We start from the raw sequence: 21562 nt of genomic DNA on the forward strand, positions 1-21562 counted from the left end.
TGACAATGAGGAGGAACATCTGTTTGTCAGCTTTCTCTACCGGCAAGAGGGAAGTGTAGCACAATCAAAGCGCAACGACGTCCGGAGGCTCATGGAGCACACACATGGACAGGGCTGTGTTCGTGTACATGCGCCTTCTGATGTCCTTGGGTCTGCGAGCTCACCTGTTGTCTTCAGACACCGGAACAACCTAGCAGGGCTTGTTTTTGATGTATTCGTGCACCACTGCACGATGTACGAGCGCTACGAGTCGTGGAACGGGTGAAACATCGCGGAGCACAAGCACACAGCTACCCATGACCACGAAACTGAGGAAACTACCCACGCCGGTCAACGCACAGCAGCGCACGCTTCCCGATAATAGCAGATAATGAAACATGAAACATCATGCAGCGGGCTAAGCTGGCGCCGGGCCGGCGGGGCCGCACGGCGTGCGAGCGGAGACAGTCGAAGGTGAGGGAGTTGCGAGGGAGGGCGAGGGAGGGCGAGGGGAGAGGAATTGGGGGGGAGGGGGGGGGCTCGGCCATCAGGATCGACGCGCGTGCGCGCGACGATCTACGAGGCCATGCAAGGGAAACCGATTTTCGGCTTCGCCCACCTCATAGATGGCGCCAATTACCTCTGCCACCGAAGCCGAGGAGTTTCCCACCGCGGCCTTGCCTACGAGAGGCTGAGTGTCTTGCCCACTGGGCTAAAGCAGCGCCTCCTAGATGGCAAGCCTGTGCAGTCTGCTCGATGGCGTCATGCTACTTGGACGGAAATTTCCGTTGCCAAGCCAGACGTGACGAAAACGGTGGCGTCAAAATCACCGCGGGTAACTCGGGAGCGTCCCCATTAGATTCTATGGCAGTCGGGCAAGGAAGCACGGCTTCACGGATCGAAGTGCACCGGCCTTGTTCTATCTATAAGAAGCGTTGGCCAAGCGTCTCAACGCGCTCGCTTGCCCGCGAGAAGTTCATAATTGGAAAGACCGCTCAGCGGCGCTCAATTGGACATTAATGCTTTCGCATTCACACCTCATGAGAAGTGCTTAACCCGATGTGGTTGCTTAGTGGCTTTGATGTTGCGCTGCTAAGCGTGAGGTAGCGGGATCGAATCCCGGCGACCGCATTTCGATGGGGGTGAAGTGCAAAAACACCCATGTGTACTTAGATTTAGGTGCACGTTAACGCAAACCAGGTGGTCAAAATTAATCCGGAGTCCCCCACGTACTGCGGCGTGCCTCATAATCAGATCGTTGTTTTAGCACGTACAACCCCATAATTTAATCTTTAAAAGGTGCTTAGGTATCCTTGGCTGATTTTTCTTTCATCCAGCGCTGTGCACAACCGTGTTGCGGTGGTAATCGGAGGAGGTGGAGCACGTCTTCGTCCCTTCGGCCACAATTAACAGCTCTGAGGGGGACCGGGTGGTGTCACGAGTGAAGGTTAACAAATTTGCAGCTAATCCTCGGTCTTTATCTGGTAAATGTATAGCAAAGGACTAAAGAAACTACGCGTGTATGTGCGAATTTGCATATTTATAGGGAGAATCAGAGGGAAATGACGCATCGGTAGGCCGGCGGAACCTTAATTAACACTCTTCATTGGATGTGCCCGGAACTACTCCATGCTTTATGTTCCAAAGCCAGCTTGGTGGACGCCTCGACTTGAGCCTCATCGGTGGGTAGACCGGCGCTGCCGTCGGCGTGACGTTCCAGGTATACGATCACGTGACAACGACTTGCCGCGTCTGCCGAGTCCCTCGAGTTGAGCGAAAACGGGAAACAAATGTCTGTATAGTAAAACCACTCGTTAGCCTTTTGCTGTTTTTCTTTCTCGGCGTCATTCGACGCCTGTTTAGCGTGCTTAGAAACAGGACGTTTTTTTAATCGTTAACATAATTTTTAAATATCGCCTGCGGCATTTAGCGCAATTTTACTCCTTGAGCTAGATCGCTCTCAGAGGCGGACATTATCTGCACGATACACCTAATCAATATTTTACTAATTAACAATGTTTCGCTAACTAACTTTTAACCTAAACACTTTACGGCTTGTATTGCAATTTGCTAGTTGTAGCCAAAGATGTTGAAATTCATATCCACTTGGAACGAATTCTGAGCATGACACCAGTTTCGAGACATGCGTTTCCAAAGTTTGTGACAAAATGCATTCGTGCACCAGTAATTCTTGAGCTTCACTGTTTAGAAATATATTTTGTTGAAAAAGTAAATGAAACAATGCGTTTTTTACCGCAAGTTTGACAACGCTTATTACGAAGGCTGTGCTATAGTTTCAAAATTCGCTCCATATGAACGTGTCTCGTGAAATCACCGGCTTGAATCATGTATTGCAAGATGTGGTCCAAAGTAATTAGTTAGAAAGCTGATTAGTAAAATTTTATTAATTATTCACTTATGCATTTTGATTTACAGCGTAACTCATGTCCGCCACTTCGAGTAATACAGCTCAATGAGTAGAATTGTGCTATATGCCACAGCGGTATATGCCAATTAAACGCAGCGGTGGCGTAGAGGTAGAGCATCCGCCTCGCGTGCAAGAGGACCGTGGTTCGAGTCCCGGTGGCGCGCAGTTTTCCACCGGATTTTAAAAAAATAAGAAAGGAAATACGCGTGTTGATAAACAGGCTTGGAACGTGCGGCCTGATCCCGGTGACCAGAAACGGTAACGCACTCCCTCACGATAGCAGGATTGGCCACCCTGGTGCAGTACTTGGCCCCACAATCTCCTATATGAATATGCCACAGGCGATTTTTAAACACTATGTTACTGTTCGTGAAAAAAAACGCTCTATGTGCACCGCTATACCAGCAGGAGGAACTTTCGATGGGGGCCAAATGCGAAAACACCCGTGTACTTACATTTAGGTGCGCGTTAAAGAACTTCAGGTGGTCCAAATTTCCGGAGTCCCTCACTGCGGCGTGCCTCATAATCAGATCGTGGTTTTGGCACGTAAAACCCCATAATTTAACTTTAGCAGGAGGAACTGTTCTACTATGTAATTTCTCAATTTCGAAAAGTACATGAATAGAATACTTGTTACTGAAAAAAAAGTCACTCGTTTATTGCAAGTCACATATTCGTGGATGATAATAATAAAATTCGCCATTACTGAAATGCCATAATTGCGTTAGCCAAAGGAATCACCGAAGATGATATAACTGGCGCCTGCATATACAGCATCAATTTGATCCGCGTTATTGGGTTGGAAGTGTGCCTAGAGGGGAACGGCTTCTACGCGTATGCCTCGTCCACAGAAACAACAGATAGCTGCGGAATAACGCGAGTTTAATGCTCAACAGGCTGTCAGAATTATAACGCATTGTGGATGCCGTGATGAGTTTGTTCACGAGAGGTGGAGCCCCCCGCAGGTGGTGATAGAAAACGGGAATGGTGCTGAAATTGTCCTATTAGGTGACATGAATGCCCACATACAGGATTTAGATGGCTATACCGACAACAACGGGAAGTCAATGCTAGACCTTTGTGAGCAACATAACCTCGTTATCGTGAACACAGGCCTAAGTGTGAAGGGCAGATCACGTGGGAAGTGGGAAACCGGCAATCAACCATTGATTACTCTCTGATGACAGAAGGAATTCATGATAAGTTGGGAGAAATGGTCATTGATGAGGAAGGGCATAGCAGCATAGGGAGTGACCATAAACGCATCATATTGAAAATGGGATATGTAGTTGGGAAAGAGAGCAAGGAGCACAAAATGGCCAGCACAAATTGGAACGTTGAACAAATAGCAAATATAGTCACTAGAGTCGAGGAACAACTTGGCAAATGGCCAAATAAAGAGTGGGAAGATGGTGAGCTCCTAAGTGCAATAACGACAGAAATACGGAAAGAGAAACAACATGTTCGTTGGAAAGGAAGAAAGAAACCGAGAAGCTGGTGGAACAGGGAGATACGAGAAGCGATCGCCGAACGACAGAAAGCATCTCGAGAGCGCAGGCAGGCAGGCAAAGGAGGCGCAGTTGCTGCAGGATGAAGTAACCAGTAAATGGAAAACATACCGAGAGAAAAGTCTACAGTAAAAAATACTGGTGCAAGCAAAATTAAAAGGTGAAAGTGAACGTTGGTTGTCAGAAATATGTGACAAAAAGAAGGCCGCACCTAGAATATTTTGGAACCACCTAAAACTATTAGGCAGGAAGTCAACAACAATACAACAACATATCCTAGACGAAGATGGAAACAGACTGGAAGGAGAAGCGGCAATAAATTACATCCGAAAAATAACAGCCGAATTTTCCCAAGCCAATTACGAGGTTGTACTTGAAGAAAAAAAGAGCATGAAAGACACCCAAGTGAAAAAGGAGCTGGTGCTGACAAATTTCAACTGGAAGAAAGCGGAAGAGAAAATTCCTAAGGGCACAGCCACGGGGCTAGATGAGGTTTCCGTTAGGCTGATTAATGAACTAGGACCAAAAAGTAAAGAAGCTCTGGTGAACGCAGTGGAAAAAAGACTTTAAAAGATAGACGAATACCAGACAGTTGGCGCCAAAGTAGAATGAATTTAATTTATAAAGGTAAGGGGGAGAAAGATAGAATTCACCCCTATAGGCCGTTGACCATTACATGGGTAATATACAGGGTAGCAATGCAGGCAATCAAATTAAAGCTTCAAGCATGGGCAGAGAATAATGGCATTTTGGGAGAACTTCAGAATGGCTTCAGAAGCTAGGTAGGCGTTTAGATGATAACTTATTTGTTCTTACTCAGTGTATTGAAATATCAAAAGTAGAAAGCAGACCGTTATATGTGGCCTTTTTAGACATTACAGGAGCCTACGACAACGTAGACCGCATCATTTTGTGGGATATTCTGGAAGTGGAAGGCTTAGGCGACGATTGTCTACAGCTTTTGAGAGAGATTTACCTACCTAAAAATACCGTTTGCGTTGAATGGGAAGGGATGAGGAGCGAAGAGAAAGTTCATATCAACAAGGGACTGAGGCAGGGGTGCCCTTTATCCCCGCTGCTGTTTATGATGTACATGGTGAGGATGGAGAGGGTGCTAGAAGGAAGTAATATCGGGTTAGACTCTCCTACAAACATGCGGGTACAGAAATAGAGCAGCAGCTTCCAGGTTTATTTTATGCGGACGACATTGTATTGCTAGCTAATAAGCAAAGTGATTTGCATCGTCTGGCTAATATCTGTGGGCAGGAATTAAGGCAACAATTTAGGTTTGAAATTTAGTGTTAGAAAATCAGGTGTTATGGTATTCAATGAAAACAGTGAACAGACAGTGGAAATACAGGGCCAGGAAATACGTCGGGTAACAGAATATAAATACCTTTGTATATGGATAAAATAAGGCAATAGATATATGGAAACACAGGAAAAAACAATAACAGTGAAGGGGTAGAGAAATGCAGCCATAATGAAGCACAGGGCGCTATGGGATACAATAGGCACGAGGTCCTCCGAGGTATGTGGAAAGGTGTAATGGTTCCAGGACTTACTTCTGGAAATGCAGTTGTTTGCGTTAAATCAGGGGTACAGTCAGGACTCGATGGGAACCAAGGTCAGTGGGTCGCCTCGCATTGGGCGCTCACGAGAAGACTACAAATGAAGCTGTGCAGGGTTATATGGGCTGGACTAGTTTTGAAGTGAGGGAAGCTCGCAGTAAAATTGAGTATGACGAACGGCTGAGGAATACGGAAGAAAGTAAATGGGCTGGGAGAGTGTTCAGGTATCTGTGCAGGAAAAACATTGATTCACAGTGGAGGAAAAGAACTAGGACGCTTATTAGCAAGTATGCGGCCTGTAGGGTGTGCAACACAGCAACAAAGAAGGTCAAGCGGAAAGTCAGAGAGGCTGAAATAATCTCATGGGCGGCCGGCAATGGAAAAGAAACCTGCCATGAGTAACTACTCAAGAGGAAAAAAAGAAATCAGGAAAGAAACAATTTATTATAACTCAAAGGGAAGCTCATTACTTTTCGAAGCGAAATCGGCATGCCTTAGAACATGCACCTATAAACCGAGATATAAGAAGGAAGAGGAAGCATGTGCTTGCTGCGGTAAAGCTAGGGAAACTAAGAAGCATGTTGTATTAGATTGTGAAGACGTCTACCCAGCTGTCGATTTAGGCACCACTGGCCTCCTTGAAGCCCTTGTGTTTAGCGGGAGCAGTGGGAAAATAAACATGTCCGCAATAGGCATTAGTAAGAGTCGATTGGAGGATTGGTGGTAGAAGAATATGGAAACGACAAAAAGCGGAGACGTAGAAAAGCACAGTTCGCAATAGGGGATCAGAAAATTTGGGTGTGGTAGTTCATAGCGTTTTTTTTCCTTTTTTATTGTTTAACCTAGGTAGGACATTAGGCATTATAATAGCAAGAGCTTGGTGGCGCAACCCACCACCCCGTTCCAAAGGGGACGTTCATAACATCCATTCATCCATCCATCCATCCATCCGGGACGAGCGAACCAATCAGAGCGCGGGCCGGAGTAGGGGGGGAGGAGAGGGGTATAGGAGCCGGTGTTTCGCCGGCGCGACCCCTTTCGCCCCATGGATTCCGCTCAGCGCGAGCGGCAGCGGGAGCTCGCACAAGAGCGGCAGCGCCGACGTCGCACAAATCCGGAGCTTTGAGAGCGAGAAGCGCAAGCAAAGCGCCAGCGGAGGGAAGCCGCTACCTCCGAGGAACGAGAACGGGAAGCGCAAGCCAAATGCCGGTGGAGCGAAGCCAACCGTTCGCCCCCCCCCCTTTCAAGAGAAGGCAACCCAAGCTAAGCGCCAGCAAAGACAAGCTAATAACCCCCAACTTCGAGAGTAGGAGGCCGAGCAGAGACGTCGACGCAGAGAGATTCCTCCTACGGAGGGTGCCGATGGACGGTTCAAGAGAGAATTCCTCGACCGCGAGTCTGGCCACGTACAGATGCAAGGTGCGTGAGGTACTGTGGCTTGATCACAACCTCATGCAACTGACGAGTGCGCAAACCGGAACGGAAGCTCGAACCTAGCAAAACGATGACGACGAGACAAAAGACTTTCATGAGAATCGCGCTAAACATGAGTACAAACTTGTGAAAATGACCACTAGCTACGCAATTTTGACAGCTTTCACTGCTTGGAACTGGCTTTACTTTTTTTTTTACTCTAGAGCGAAAAGATCGAAAATACCACACCTTTCGTTTTGAAGGGGAACTATCGTTTGAAAGAAAACTTACGATTGTCTTGCCGGGAAAAATTTATTGAAGACGGAGCTCACCGTTGCGTCTTCAGCCTCTCTTGATGGGTGAAAATTGCTCACGCAGAAAGTTTCTTCTTCTCCTTCAGATGGGCTGGGGAGACCTCGGTGTCTTCGGTCAGCCCGCCAGAGAGACTCCCAACCTGGACGAGATGGCATCCGAGGGAATCCTTTTCACCGACTTCTACGCCGCGAGCCCAGTCTGCTCGCCATGTAGGTGAACGAAAAACTTTCATGTTCCTTATTATCGTCGAAAAGTAATGCCCGGTTGATCACGCAGAGTAAGAGAAGCAATATAATGCTGAGGCGTTACAAGACTCTCTGTATACCTCTCGCGCCATGATCATGACCTCCTGAAACTGCTCAGCTTCCAATGAAGTCTACGCGTTGTTGGCGTTCATTCTCTCTCTCTCTCTCTCTCTCTCTCTCTCTCTCTCTCTATATATATATATATATATATATATATATATATATATATATATATATATATATATATATATATATATATATATATTTCCGGAGTCCTCCACTACGGCGTGCCTCATGATCAGAAAGTGGTTTTGGCTCGTAAAACCCCATAATTTATTTTTTTTTTCTTTTTTGTTAATAACAAGGACGCGTCGTGCTAACGCATTGATCACGAAGTCTGGAAATCTCGGCTTCATCAGTTATATCCCGAACCAGCTGGTCATTGTGTTTTTTTCAGCGCTTCATGAACAGCGTCTGAATTCTGCGGCACAAGCTCTAGAGGGGCAATCCCTGACGTGGATACCTAGATTTCTGTTCGCCTGCTCGACGCTAAGTTTATGTTCCTTTAGTCTTTCATTTGTACAGCTTGAAGTTTGCCCTATATACTTTTTTCCACATTTCAAAGGTATAGAATACACCACAGCTTCTGTGCAATCCACTAAATGGCCCTGGTGATTTATCGTGCACCCTTGCTGCTTTATCGACTCTTCTGCATTGACGCGTCGGCAGAGGCTTTTCAGATTTTCCGGGGCAGTAAGCACAACATTAACTCCAGCTTTGCACCCTATCTTTTTCAAACGGTGAGATATGTTGTGCACGTATGGCAGGGCTACGCTCCTTCGCTTTTCTTTCATTTTTGTGTTCTCGCCACCTTGCTCGCCATTGACACGCTAGAGTTTTAGGTTCTTGCTAATTTGTTCCGTAACGGACACAAGAAGGTGCGACGGGTACCAGCCCCGGTAAGGCGGTCAACCTGTCGACGAAAACTTTGTTCCATCGCGTGGATGCACGATTTTTAAGCGCATTTGCTAAACAAAGGTCTGCAGGCTCTCTTCACCAGTTTTGAATGCGCTGAATGGCGCGATAAATCCACGTCAGGGATTGCCCCTCTAAAGCTTGTGCTGCAGAATTCAGACTCTGTGAAGCGCTAAAAAAACACAATGACCAGCTGGTTCGGGAGATAATTGAGGCAGCCGAGATTGCCAGACTTCGTGATGAATGCGTTAGCACGCCGTCTTTGTTGCTAACAAAAATAACTTGATATTTGCGCCTACAATCATAATCTTGAGTGCAAAAAAAGTGCGTGTTTCACATGATGTGCAATTACGTGTCTGTGACACGTGTGGTCAAATGTATAAGAAGCTGTGTTTGTTTAAATAAACGTTGTTGAAAGACAGCGCTTGCGCTGTCGTCTGCTCGTCTCGGGTCCCGTGTCGCAATGAGACCCCGTGTCCCAAGAACGCAGTCAGGACGCTGTCCTTCGGGTGATCGAGGAGCCCCTTTTATTCAGCGAACGCCTCTTATATAGGCTCCGCGCATCACGTGATCCACCGTGCAGACACAGACGCTGTTGGCGCCGCCTCTCTCATGTGGTGTCGCGCGTACATAACAGAACACATAATTCCAAGACATCCCCCTTTTCAAGCATCTATACAATTATACATGTGGGCCGGCAGGTTGGATACACACCAACAAAGGACCACAAAAACAAAATCACTTCATACATCACTCGTCTACACCAAGCTTGGTGGGTTTTCGAACTGCTCTACCGGACCTATAGTCTACTCTACCAGGCCATAGTCACAGTCTTAATCTGGGAATCGTTAGCGTGTGTTTCCTTTTGAGTCAGGGGCACCCAGGATTCGTCCCTTTTGTCGCCTGTCCTAGTATTCAATGAAACACTGCTGGGCTGTTCCTGACTATCTGGAAACTCGTAACTTCCACTGTTTATCTCATCTTTCGGGAGACGCTTGAGCATCCGCCTATTTCGTCTAACTTCGACCACGTTCTCCGTCTGAATACGGTATGAATGGCGTTGTGGCACTGCTCCGAGCACGGTACCTTTTCTACGGAGGTCAGTCACCCGCACCACATCGCCTGTTTCCAGCATAGGGAAATGTTAAAATCGGTGACGTCGGTCAAAGTAGCCGCTCTGCCTCTTCCTGACCTTCCGATCATTATCCACCGCCTTTTTCAGGGAGCACTGTCCCGGAGTACGGTGCTGAGGCAGTATTGGGACTCCAGTCCTGAGCCTTCTATTCATTAGGATCTCCGCTGGGCTGACTCCTAAAACACCTGGCGTTGCTCTATATGCTAGTAAGGCCAAGTAAGGGTCATTCGATTTCAAAATGAGATGCTTAACCGTCTGTACCATACGCTCCACTTCTCCGTTTCCCTGGGGGTGCCTAGGACTCGAGGTAACATGACGGAAACCATATGATTTGGCAAATTGCTCGAACTCTGTACTCACAAACTGGGAACCATTGTCGATCACCATACATTCAGGAATACCATGTCTGGCGAAAATGCTTTTTAGTCTGTGTATCACAGTGGCAGACTGTGTAGACGGAAGAATGGCTACTTCTGGGTAGCGTGAAAGATAATCTACTACGACAAGATACGGTTGTCCGTTAATTTGACACAGATCTGCACCGATTCTTTCCCACGGATAAGAGGGTGTTGGCGATGCCATCATTGGTTCCATCTTCTCAGGGGCATGCATCGCGCAAACACCATACTGTTTCACGAAAGACGCTATTTCAGTGCTAAGTCCTGGCCACCAGATGGAACCTTTAGCTCTACTACGGCATCGTGAGATGCCTTGGTGACCGTCATGCAGCTTACATAGTGCTTCTTTTCGAAGAGATTGAGGAATGATTAACCTCATTACATTTAGCAACAGCCCATTTACTAAGGTAATGCATGCTCGATTCTGCCAGTAAGGTGCAAGATAGCCAGGAACATTTTGTTTCTTCGCCCAACCTGCACAGTTTTCGCAGGCTTCTACACACTGCGTCGCTCGCCTGACCATCTCTCACCCTTGTCAGGAAATCATCTCGTGTTTCTACGCCCAATAAACAAGCTTTCGAGTAGGCTGTAGTTTTTTCAGAGACCGTCAGGTAGCTTTACAGATTTGTGTGAGCTAACGGAGAACGTGAGAGAGTGTCTGCAGTGATGAGCGATTTTCCGGGAACATATACAACAGAAAAACTGTATCGCATCAGCTGTAAGCGAAAACGTTGAATTCTTGGTGACATAGCATCAATTGCCATGTGACCCAACAATGATACTAAAGGTTTATGGTGCGTTTCGAAAACAAAGTCCAAACCACGTACATACTCATCCAACCTTTCCGCTGCCCATGTTAGCGCAAACGCTTCCTTCTCAATCTGGGAGTAGCGTTGCTCGGTTTTAGTTAGCGAACGAGACGCGAACGCAACTGGCCTGCGTTCTCCATGTTTTTGTTTTGTAACAAAACTGCTCCAAGACCAAAAGACGAGGCGTCAGCAGAAAGAATTGTTGGTAGCGAAGCGTCGTACATCGCCATACACTGTGCTGAACAAATGAGATCTTTGAGGTTTTGGAACGCCTTTTCCTGATCACAGCCCCAAAGCCAGTCTCTATCTTTGTGCAAAAGAACGCGTGTAAGAGCAGTGACCTCAGCTAAATGTGGCAGGAAGCGTCCCAAATGATTGGCCAAGCCTAGGAGGCTTCGTAGCTCAGTTACGTTTTTGGGTGGCTTCGAATCCTGGATATCGACGTAGTAGTTCTGTGGAAACCCGCAAGGTGGAGAGAAGTAATTGTTAAATGGAAAATCAGACATCCACCCATTTGTAGCAATTCCTACAAAGGAAACCCATACAGGTTCCTCGAAAGAAAAGCCTCAGAGTTGAAAAAACATTGTCCTGGTCCGGGGCTCGAACCCGGGACAACCGCTTTTTCCGGGGCAGCCACTCTACCATCTGAGCTAACCAGGCGGCTAGCAGATGGCAGAGCGAAGTCGAATTTGTCGACAACACGAAGCAAAGGCAAGATATTTGCTTCGTGTTGTCGAGCAAAGGCTCGACAACACGAACTAGTGCCTTATCTGCCGCGGCCGGGGCGTGGCAGATAAGGCACTAGTTCGATCACGATGTTTTTCTTTATTTCCTTTATTTGTCCTGGCTAACTCAGAGGGAACATGTTCGAGGGCGCTGCTTTATGATCCGGTGGGAACGCAGTCACGTGGTATTCTCCATATTTCGCAGGGTTTATTTATCAATCGTAAAAATTAGTACGTATTAGCACGTCGTTGAAAATACCGCAATTAGATGTCCCTTGTCTGTGCCTACAAACGCCTCACTAACACTTTGATAATTAGGATAGTACGTCTTGAGTTAGATAATTAATTACAATTACCTAATTAAAGCTCAGTAACGAAAAAATTACTGGCAGCTACTCCACTGTACTGGAAACAATATGCACTGGGTTTTCTTCGAGTAACACATTGCTCTTTTTTAAAATCTTGGTGCATGATAGGACACCCTGTATACATTTATGACCTTTGCATGCAAGTGACGATGTTTCTATCTCTAATAAATGTTGTAGTTTACTAGAAATGTTTTTTCCCAAAATATTATGCGATATTGAAGCAGCGCACTTACACCTGACACGTACGCGTACACATAGAAAGGACTTATACACCGCGCCTGTCTATGTCCTTTCTATGTGTACGAGTACGAGTCAGATGTAAGTGCTCTGCTTCAATATCAATGCTCACCAACTAGCCCATCGGTATCTTTTTTTAAGAGTCGTTAACATTGCTTACTGGAAAGAGAAGCAATACTGAGACACACAACATTCACGTGCATTTCAGACGCCATTGATAAAAGACTCTGCCGAAGGGGTCACTCAGGCCTATAGGTTTTTTTAATGGTCAAAAAAGCGTGCAAAGCAATTTGAAGCGTGGAGAACATACATCAACATATTCATTCTCTAGGCATATGCTATCCATACCTTTAGAAATAATTTTAAATTGGCTACCTCCAGCTCTTTCAAAAATATAACAAACTTTGTCCTGCGTGTATATTTAGATATATTGTGTATGCGCACGGCGTTAGCAGTGGAAATTTAAAACAATGTTAAAGTGAGAAAATATGAAGGAGGCAGCCGCCACTGGCACTTCTAATGCGCTTGTCCTCCTATCGTCAGGATTTGCAGAAATAAAGCGAAAGTATGAATTAAAAGCCATGCACGTCCGCGCCAACGATGATGCAGTAAGCTATTAGCCACAACAAAATTTGAAGTGAAAAGGTCCAGGCAAATCAAAAGAAACCTCAAATGATGTGGGTGCAGAAGCTCTAGTAATGACACTTTATGTGTGTGTGTGTGGGTCGAGGGGGGGGGAGGGGAGGCTCCGCCCTCCCCGCCGAAAAGTCTGGAGGGGGAAGGCCCCGGAGCGAGCACGGCGAGCTGCAGCCGCTCGCGCTCTGCATTCCGCGTTGTTGAGGGCCCGCAGACGTCGTCGCCGGAGCCCATGGACGACGACGAATAAGAAGCAACGCGGTTCAAGTACCCATCGGACGACGACTACGATATCCCCCAAGAGAATGAAGTGGAGTTCGCCTGCGAACCCGATGAAGAAATCTATACACCAGGGTGCGCTCCTCTGAAAAGTGTACTGTCATCGCTCGTTATGTCGTTAAGCCGAGAGATCGCAATGCGGCCGGTTTATCGTCTTGCGTTGCCACCTCCTGGGCAGCAACTCGAAAGCATTACGCAGCAGCATTAAACTCGGCAACGTTTCGCCGCAACACTAAACTCCGCGACATAATGCAGCGACACACTCAGCGACAAGTAATGCCCTCGCATATACACACCCTATGAATTGCTTAAGGTGCCCCCATAGTTTTTTTTTATTTTTGTTTTGTTAATCTTATCTTACAAGTGGAGATAGTGGGTACATGACTGAGGACTCTTGCAGCCCGAGCGGCACTGCTCACGGGTCGGCTGCCCATCCGGAACGGGTTCTACACGACCAACAACCACTCCAGGAACGGTACGTATACACGCATGCACAGCATACAGCTGCAGCCGCCTAAGACGGTGCGCATAGTGCATTCGCGCAATTTGAAATTGGAAGTAGCGGTGCCTCCATGCGTGATGGTACACGGTTACGCGCGAGTACTGATTTGAGCGATTCTTCTGCGTGAGGACTTCGACAGCCCCATACGGTTGTCAGACAGAACATAGAACACGCAAAACTATGGTTTTAATGGCAAATTACTGTCAGCGTTAATAATTGACGGGCTAATAAAGGGAGGATATTCACAGTGGTGGCTCTTTCTGAAGACTAAAAGGGAGCTTGTCTGTTTTTTTTAATAGTTTCTCTAAATAAGGGCGACGGGACGTCATCCTCGTTTTAATCTGCACAATTCAGATATCCTTTTTTTTTCTTCTGGGCTGCAGAATTCAGATTGAATGTGCGCCAAGGTTCGGAATACAGAGGACGTTGACAGATTCAGTGTGTGCATGTTCTGCGACCCATTGTCGCACCTATCGTGACTAAAGGTGTGCGACTAGCGAAATATTTGTATCAGATACGAATATTCAGAAAAACAAGTTTTTTGTACGAAATCGAGCATCAGATATTGTTCTGTGTCCAAGAAGGAAGTGTTTACTTCCGCGGTGTAGGCCGCCTGTATACTCTCTCAGTTTCTTTCTTTCTTTCTTCGTCCTATATTCGGGACTTTTCTGGCGCAGCGTATGTGTCTCCGAGTGTTGCGGGCGGCATACCGAAAGAAGAGCTGCTCATCCCAGAAATCCTTGGCGAGGTCGGCTACAGAAACATGATCATCGGCAAATGGTTGGTACGCCGTGCCTGCTAATATTTTTGTGCCTTCTGTACGCGATATCCGTCGATAAATTATTGGTACTTGTACTGGTATGCTTGTTATAATAGTAATCGCGCCGGTTTCTCTGCGCGGCGACGTTTGTATGACATAGACTTCATAAGGCGCAAGCGGCATATGCCGAAGAGCATATGCTACACGAATTTTACGCAGATAATAATAATAATAATAATAATAATAATAATAATAATAATAATAATAATAATAATAATAATAATAATAATAATAATAATAATAATAATAATAATAATAATAATAATAATAATAATAATAGGATACTTATAATAATGAAAAAAGAAACAGTAAACTTATTTCGTTCGTTCATTAAAAAATATGTTGCACCCTTTATTAGGAACATTGGTTAAAGGGACGGATGGACGTTTACAATTGCACGCATAAACGAAAGAAAATTAATAAACAGGAAGTCGCAAATGCAAGCGTCATGGCAACATCAACCAAAGAAATGCAAGAATGAAAAGCAAGAACAAATCGAAGAATTTAGAAGAAGATAGATGAAGAGAGGGTGCATGAGAAAGTCAGAAAATAGAAAGTAGAAGAAAAAAATATACTCCACCAACCTATAACGAGAAAAATGCAGCGCTAATGGTAACAATGAGGTAACAACAAATAAACGTCAAATAGTCATAACGATAAAATCAATACAATGAATACAATGCGTGAAAGGATAAGCTAGCTCTTGAGAAGTTTTACAGTTTTACTTTAGCAGCGAAGAATATAACAATAACTTTATAGACATGCACTGTATACAGTCGAGAGACGATATGGGCTTTTTAAAATTCGTTGAGATCAATCCTTATTGCGTAGATCCATGGGATCGTAGTGAGGTGACACAATGTTTCACTATATAGCGACTGCGCAGACAAGTCTGGCTTCGTCGTCATAAGTAATGGAGGCTTAATTACGCGTAAAAATCAAGGAAACGAATGGAAATAGTTTGCGGCTTATCCGGAACTAATGCGCAATCGAAATAAACAGGGGCCGTTTGAGTTTTTCACTACCTCTGACACCCTTTCTCATTGCAAAAACAAAGATTGAGGAAAAAACAAACACACACAAAAAACAAGAAAAAGAAAAACTGGCACACTCATGCGACCTTGCATAAACAGCAACAAAATACCATCGAATTAGTTTTCTTCCTTTTTCTTTTTAGAGCGCAGCATTTAGGCACCCGTTCCTGGGTTGAGCGTCGGCGTAACCCCGCGCTCGCGCCACTGCTGTCGCGTTCGTCGTCGCCGTCTTCCACAGCTGGCTCTGATGCCGCTCATGATGGCAGCGTTCCCACACTGCCCCTCCCTCGGCGAAGGCGCTGTCGGCACTGACCCGCTGCCAGTCGCTGATTTCGGTCTGACATTGTTTTGCCTCAATGTGTCGCGAAATGAAAACGCGTATAAAGCTGCGCTAAAATTTCGCATTAGGGAGTATCGTAATCGTCGGGCATTTCCTTGTTTAAATGGAAAGTAGCCACAGCAGCCGGCGTATCCGTCATAACATAATGTGCCAGGTGATTCCCCCTAAGCGGAACATTTATTTTTAAATGAAACGCTCATATATAGGCCTCTGCCGTTGTTGCAGACAACCTACGTGGCTAGGCGGACATTAACTGCAAGAAAGTGTTCAGCAATAGTTTCGCTAATAAACTGAAATATGCGTATTAACTTTTTCATTAGTAATTTTAGGGCACATGTTGTAATTGCGGAATTGAAGCAGAGGATTGGTGTAGTCATGCCTGGTTAGCAGAGATCTCAAGGCTTGCACTACTTTCGAGATATCTGTCCCCAAAATGTGCTCAAAGATGCCTCGGCGTTCCAGATACTCCCGAGCTGTGACATGCTTTTAGGGAAACTTATCACACTCGAAAAAAAAATAGGGGGGGGGGGCAATGTATTTTGTAGCACATTTTAAGGTCGTACATTTCGAAAGTCTACTAAGCAGACGTGATTTTACGATTCCTGCTTCAATTTCGCAATTAAACATGTGCCGTAAAGTAATAAAGAAGGTTAATTATCAAGTTTTAGGTAATTAGTGAATTATCGTCGAAAATTTTCTTGCTGGTTATGTCTGCCTGCCATGTAGACTTTATATCTGTAAAGATGGCAGGGATCTAGATATGACAGTTCCTTTTAAAGTAAAGTGTTCCGCATAAATGAAGTCTCCTGGTATATGTTGTGCCTACTAGAATGATTACCGTGTGCTATAGTTATGGATGCGACGGATGCTGCGGCCCCTTTGCGTCATAAAACTGCTTCGGTGGGATGTGGACTTGTAGGCTTGTTTGGCTTGTAGCGAAGAGAGTACCCGGGGGTCCTATAACGTAAAACTATTCCAATATGTTTTTATTCAAATCTCCTGACGTCAAATTTGCGTAACCGCCGACGCAAGCATCGGGCGGTCACCCGCAGGGTTGTCCGAAGAGGCCAATCAAACGCTCTCCTCGTTCATAGGAGGTCACTTTTGTTTGCTTGAAAAACGAATAACATTGCCTACACTGAGTGGCTTGTCTTACCTAATTGGCTGACAAGAGGCGAGGAGCACGCTCAAGTGGAGAGGGATTCGAAGGGGCCCAGCCACTGCACTGAAAATTGATAACCGGAGGAAGAGGGTGGTGCCGACGTCTGCGATTGGTCCGCTTTCTCTTACTTAGCTTGCGGTGGCTGGTCGACAATCGCGGCGGCATGCAACGGAAGCTTAAAAGTGACGCTAAAACGGATCCTCAGCAAATAATAGTTGGCAGAACGAGGGCGTAAAGTGCCGAAAGTGCTCGAAAACGTTACACGGCCACGCAAAAACTTTTATTATCCACAAGTAAACCCATGCTCTCCGGCATGTAGGTGTGAGTAGCCAGCGCCTGAGCGATCGGCGGCAGCCATATTTTATTCCTTTCGGAACGGGGCAGCCTGCGGCTATTCAGAAGAAAATTCAGTTTTATTCGGCATATCAATGCGTCTTTAATGCGTACACGTCACTTTGACGCTACGAGTTTTTATGGTTTTGTGACGTCGCGTGACAGGCAGGTGAAGTGGGTGCAGCCCGAAAGCTATCGCGGTTTTCATGACGTCGCGTGACAGAAAGGTGAAGTGGGGGTGGTCCAATAAAGTTTTTTGACCAATCGCAGAGGGCTGATTACAGAATTGGAATAGAAAAGTTTGGAATAGTTTTACATTATAGCGCCCTGGTATACGCGCAAAATAGTTCAAGCGTTAATTTTTTTGTCATTTGCTTATAGAAGCAATTTGAAATTTTATATTACAGCTCGAATGAGCGCTTTGGGAAGTACTTTGGGAATTTTCCACATGGCTCCGCGAAAGCATCCGCAACCTTGAAAATTAACGCAGGTGACGGGGCTAAAGCGGAAAGAAACCTACGACAACGCTTGACGCCATGCTGCCGAATGTCAGTGGATGTACAAGCGCACCTTTATTCACATGCTTCATCTTGATGCACCCCAGATTTTGCAAACGAAAAACGTTTCAGTGTCTCGGCAAGCACGGAAGTATCGCAATTAGCACACATTTGATAATTTCCTACTTCGCCCGCAAGAGACCCATGTATGCAACTTCGAAATTTCTCCGCCGTGGTTCTCCCAAGACAAAAAGGATTGCTCCTGTTTGATCTTGATGCGACCGGTATAGTTCTTAACCCTAGCACTGTTGAGACCCCGTAAAACTCCAAAGCCCAATTCACGGGACGTTGGTAATCCCTATACGACGGCCCTGATCATCCCGCATACGTATCAACTTGTGTAGCCGTTCATGAACACCAACATCTGCAAGCTTCGTTGCGCTACCATCTTTGCTTCTTTCATCGAATTCCTGTCGACATTTTTTATGGACACCATTGAGTGGCCGTTTCGCGTGCACGTTCTCCACTGCATCCAGTTGCAATAACACGTTAGCTGTAAAATGTTTCTGAGCAAAATTTAAGTGAGCATTTTGAGAACATTAAGTACCAAACAAGCCATTAAATACAGCAGATTTAAGTCCCGTCCTCTAATGTTTAGGGTACTCGAGGCAATTTAGTGTGTCAAATAAAGACGCTAAAAGTTAAATAAAATCCTCTCCCATCGCACCACTGGAATGGCGAAGGCTCGCACTTGGTCCTCAGAGCTGCCTTTGAAGTGTGAGGTTCATATCTTGAACGCTTTCCGCCATAGCTTCGGTGTTGTAGCCGCGTGGCGTTAATGTGTAGAGCGAACAGGCTGCATCGCGACGGATGTGTTTACCTAAAGTCGGGGGCTGGGCGCGCAGGCACCTGGGCCACGAGCCGGCGTTCCTGCCCCTACGTCACGGCTTCCACGAGTTCTTCGGCTCACCGTCAACACATCCGGGCCCATTCGACGATGTGACGGAGCCAAATATTCCCGTCTTCAGGGACGACCACATGATTGGCAGGCAAGTCGTGAGAGATAGAACACCACGTCGCTTACGCAGCCGAGCATGCAAACAACGAAGTGCTTGAAATAAGAAGGAAATAACCTGCTCGTGATTCCCAGAATTGCTGGCCTTTTCATTTTGCAGAGATGCGCTAAAAGCTGTTTGAGCATTGCTAAAGCGTAACTTGGAAAGTGCATAGAAAGAGACGAAAACGTTTCTTAACACTTTTAGGTCCGAAACTCATCGGCGAGTCCTCGCCTGTGCACAACCAACGCTTCTTGATGAGCAGAATAGACTGGTATATAACACCGCACTTCTGTATGCTCTATCGTGTCAGTGGCTCCCCTGCTCTGCTAGTGGCGTCCCCATGCCCAACAGTTTTGTACATTGCCCCTCCGATACGCCAGCATAACTCGTTCTTTGGGTGGCATTTTCAATAATTTTATTTGCTGTGATTCAACGACTATAGTTTAGCGACATTGGGAGGGTAATTGATTCCAATAACATGCGCATTTACGGTACTTCTTCGGATATATTTAGTTCCTGACAAAATATACCCATACAAAAATGCTTCCTTACTTTCTTTAGAACTTTTATCAACTTCCTATCAACTTTAGTAACATCCTATTGACTTTTACTTTTTAGTAACGTTTGTCAAAAGAAAGTTGGTTGCTTCTTTTCTAACTTCAGTATGTAAAAAGAAAGTTACTAGAAAGTTAAGACACACTATTTTAACTTTTTAGAAACACCATTCAATAGGAAGTCAATAAACATAATTATGTTCTTAAAGTACATAACCCAAGTTACAACACATGCATGAATATTATTAAATAAGGTTATAATTATTCAGTGAACATGGCTGGTGCAAGACAGTCTTGTTTCATACACAGGTGTAAATTTCCTCAATTTTCAATCAACTTTCTAGTAACACTGGTTACTAGAAAGTTGTTAAAAATGATTTAGTGAGAAATGAACAGATAACATAATCTCAACTATAAATGAATATACAAAGACTGGCTGCTTTAAAAAAATGCTTTTTTGCACAGTAACTGTTTTCCTAATTCTTAATCAACTTCCTAGTAACAGATGATAGTAGAATGTTCATAGAAAAAAAGTGCTTCTAATACCGGACGCTAAGAGGAAATATGGTCGCACCAATTCAACATGAGGGCACGTATTCTCGAAAACACAACAGCTAGCGCCATGGGAAGCGTGCATATGAGCGGTGATCACGAATTCGTGCTCAGTAGGTGTCAAAGACGTCCGTAGGACATGCACCATTGCAAGCAGACGGAGCTGCACGGACGGCGCGCTGATCGGCTCGTGTTCGCCAACCAAAGCGGGAGACACACGGTCCAATTCGGTGTCCGACCTGGCGTCCGACGCGCCGAAACGGCAGCCCGAATCGAGGTGTTTTGCCGTGCCGAAGCGCCGGATCGGACGACTGGCGAGATCGGGAGCCGCGACGCGAGGACATTTCGCGGGCAGACATCACACACCGACCGTCTGAGCGAGGCCGCTCGCTTCGCTTGCACGTTTGCCCTTCGCAACGACTGCGTCGAGTAAACCAATTGTATTTAATTACGAGCGACCTAATGTGTACAGTGTTAATTGTTTTGGCAAAAATAAGCACTCTTCGACGAGCTCGGGCTGGATCGCAAGCGCCGTCGGCCGCAGCGTCCGCCTAGCTATGCCTACCGGCCCTATAGCTGGCTTTAGTGGAGCCGCCAGTGGACAACGCGCCGTCGTGAAGTGTTCTGTCACTCGCAGGGGGATAATTTTATCGACAGTGTTCGCGTAAAGCGAAGCAGTGTTGTGCAGAGCTGTTTATATTGCGGTTCTCGACGTGGATATGAACTCAAGCTGGGGAGCTGGATGTGGGCGGAGCTTACGCGCCACTCAGTCTTTCGGATGCACGCCATGTGCACATATCACATGTGCACGCACCGTGTGCCCCCCCCCCCACCCCCGAATCGCCGGAGCATGCAGCGCCGCACGTCGGATCGGACACCGAATCGCACCTCGTGGGTCTGTATAGCTCGCTCATGGTTCGGCTTAAGTCCCTGTATATTCTTTATAAATAAGGAAGCCTACCTAGACACTGTAAACCCAACGATCGGGGCCTAAATGCCTGTCCGCCTCCCAGCTACGGCTTCCTTTGAGTGACAAAGTCCGATCTCGAAGGCCGTGCTTTTGCAAGCTGCATGCACCTGAAGCAATTGCGAATCTTGAAGGCAACATCTGCTTCGTTTTTATTATATATACATTTCCTTAAACTTCGAATCACATAGTACAATATACACACTTTTGGACCCAAAAAATCTATTAAAGGACCCTACGAAATGTTATTAGGAAAAAACACGCAATTTTTTCATTTAAGATACATTTTTTCTAAAAACCGCAGAGTGGCGCTACGGTAGTATTTGTTTGGTCGACACACCAGGCCCCGCACACTCTCAAGTTCAACAAATGGCCACAGAGGGCGAAAAGTCAATCGAGGCGCGTTTCAGCGTAAGCGCGCAAGTGTAGCTACTGTAATTTGGTCGAATACTTTAATTTGTGCTTTCTCTGCTAGGGGCGCTGAATATGCCGGATTTTTTACTTTACCCAAACCATCGACATTAACAATCGAGGTGTCTAAGGATTTTTTGTTACCTCAGACAAATAGGCAGTTAATTTTTTTTAAAATTCGATCGTTGAAACTGCTTTTTAGTCATAGCGTCAAGGTTATTGTACTTGATTAACCACCGACAGCCGACAGCCTATTGGTATCGATGTGTTTCCTGGCCGTTGGCGTTCGAATACTACGGCGGTAAAACATT

At 45.9% G+C, this 21562-nt stretch overlaps 1 protein-coding gene and 1 non-coding gene across 8 annotated transcripts in view; one reads left to right on the forward strand and one right to left on the reverse strand.

Annotated features, from left to right (window-relative positions):
• Window positions 1–21562, forward strand: part of LOC142592269 (N-acetylgalactosamine-6-sulfatase-like) — a 56295-nt gene that overhangs the window by 10285 nt on the left and 24448 nt on the right. For all 7 annotated transcript variants that reach the window (XM_075703994.1, XM_075703992.1, XM_075703997.1 and 4 more), the window contains 4 exons: window positions 7300–7423; window positions 13422–13496; window positions 14201–14303; window positions 18615–18758. In XM_075703994.1, coding sequence (XP_075560109.1) covers window positions 7300–7423; window positions 13422–13496; window positions 14201–14303; window positions 18615–18758 — 446 coding nt within the window. Of the gene's footprint in view, window positions 1–7299; window positions 7424–13421; window positions 13497–14200; window positions 14304–18614; window positions 18759–21562 lie in introns of those variants that run through there.
• TRNAP-CGG (transfer RNA proline (anticodon CGG)) lies at window positions 11361–11436 on the reverse strand. Its single transcript is given in 2 exon segments — window positions 11361–11396; window positions 11400–11436. It is a non-coding gene; the product is annotated as a tRNA-Pro (tRNA).

Source organism: Dermacentor variabilis, chromosome 1, assembly GCF_050947875.1.
Source record: "Dermacentor variabilis isolate Ectoservices chromosome 1, ASM5094787v1, whole genome shotgun sequence".
NCBI lineage: Eukaryota > Metazoa > Arthropoda > Arachnida > Ixodida > Ixodidae > Dermacentor > Dermacentor variabilis.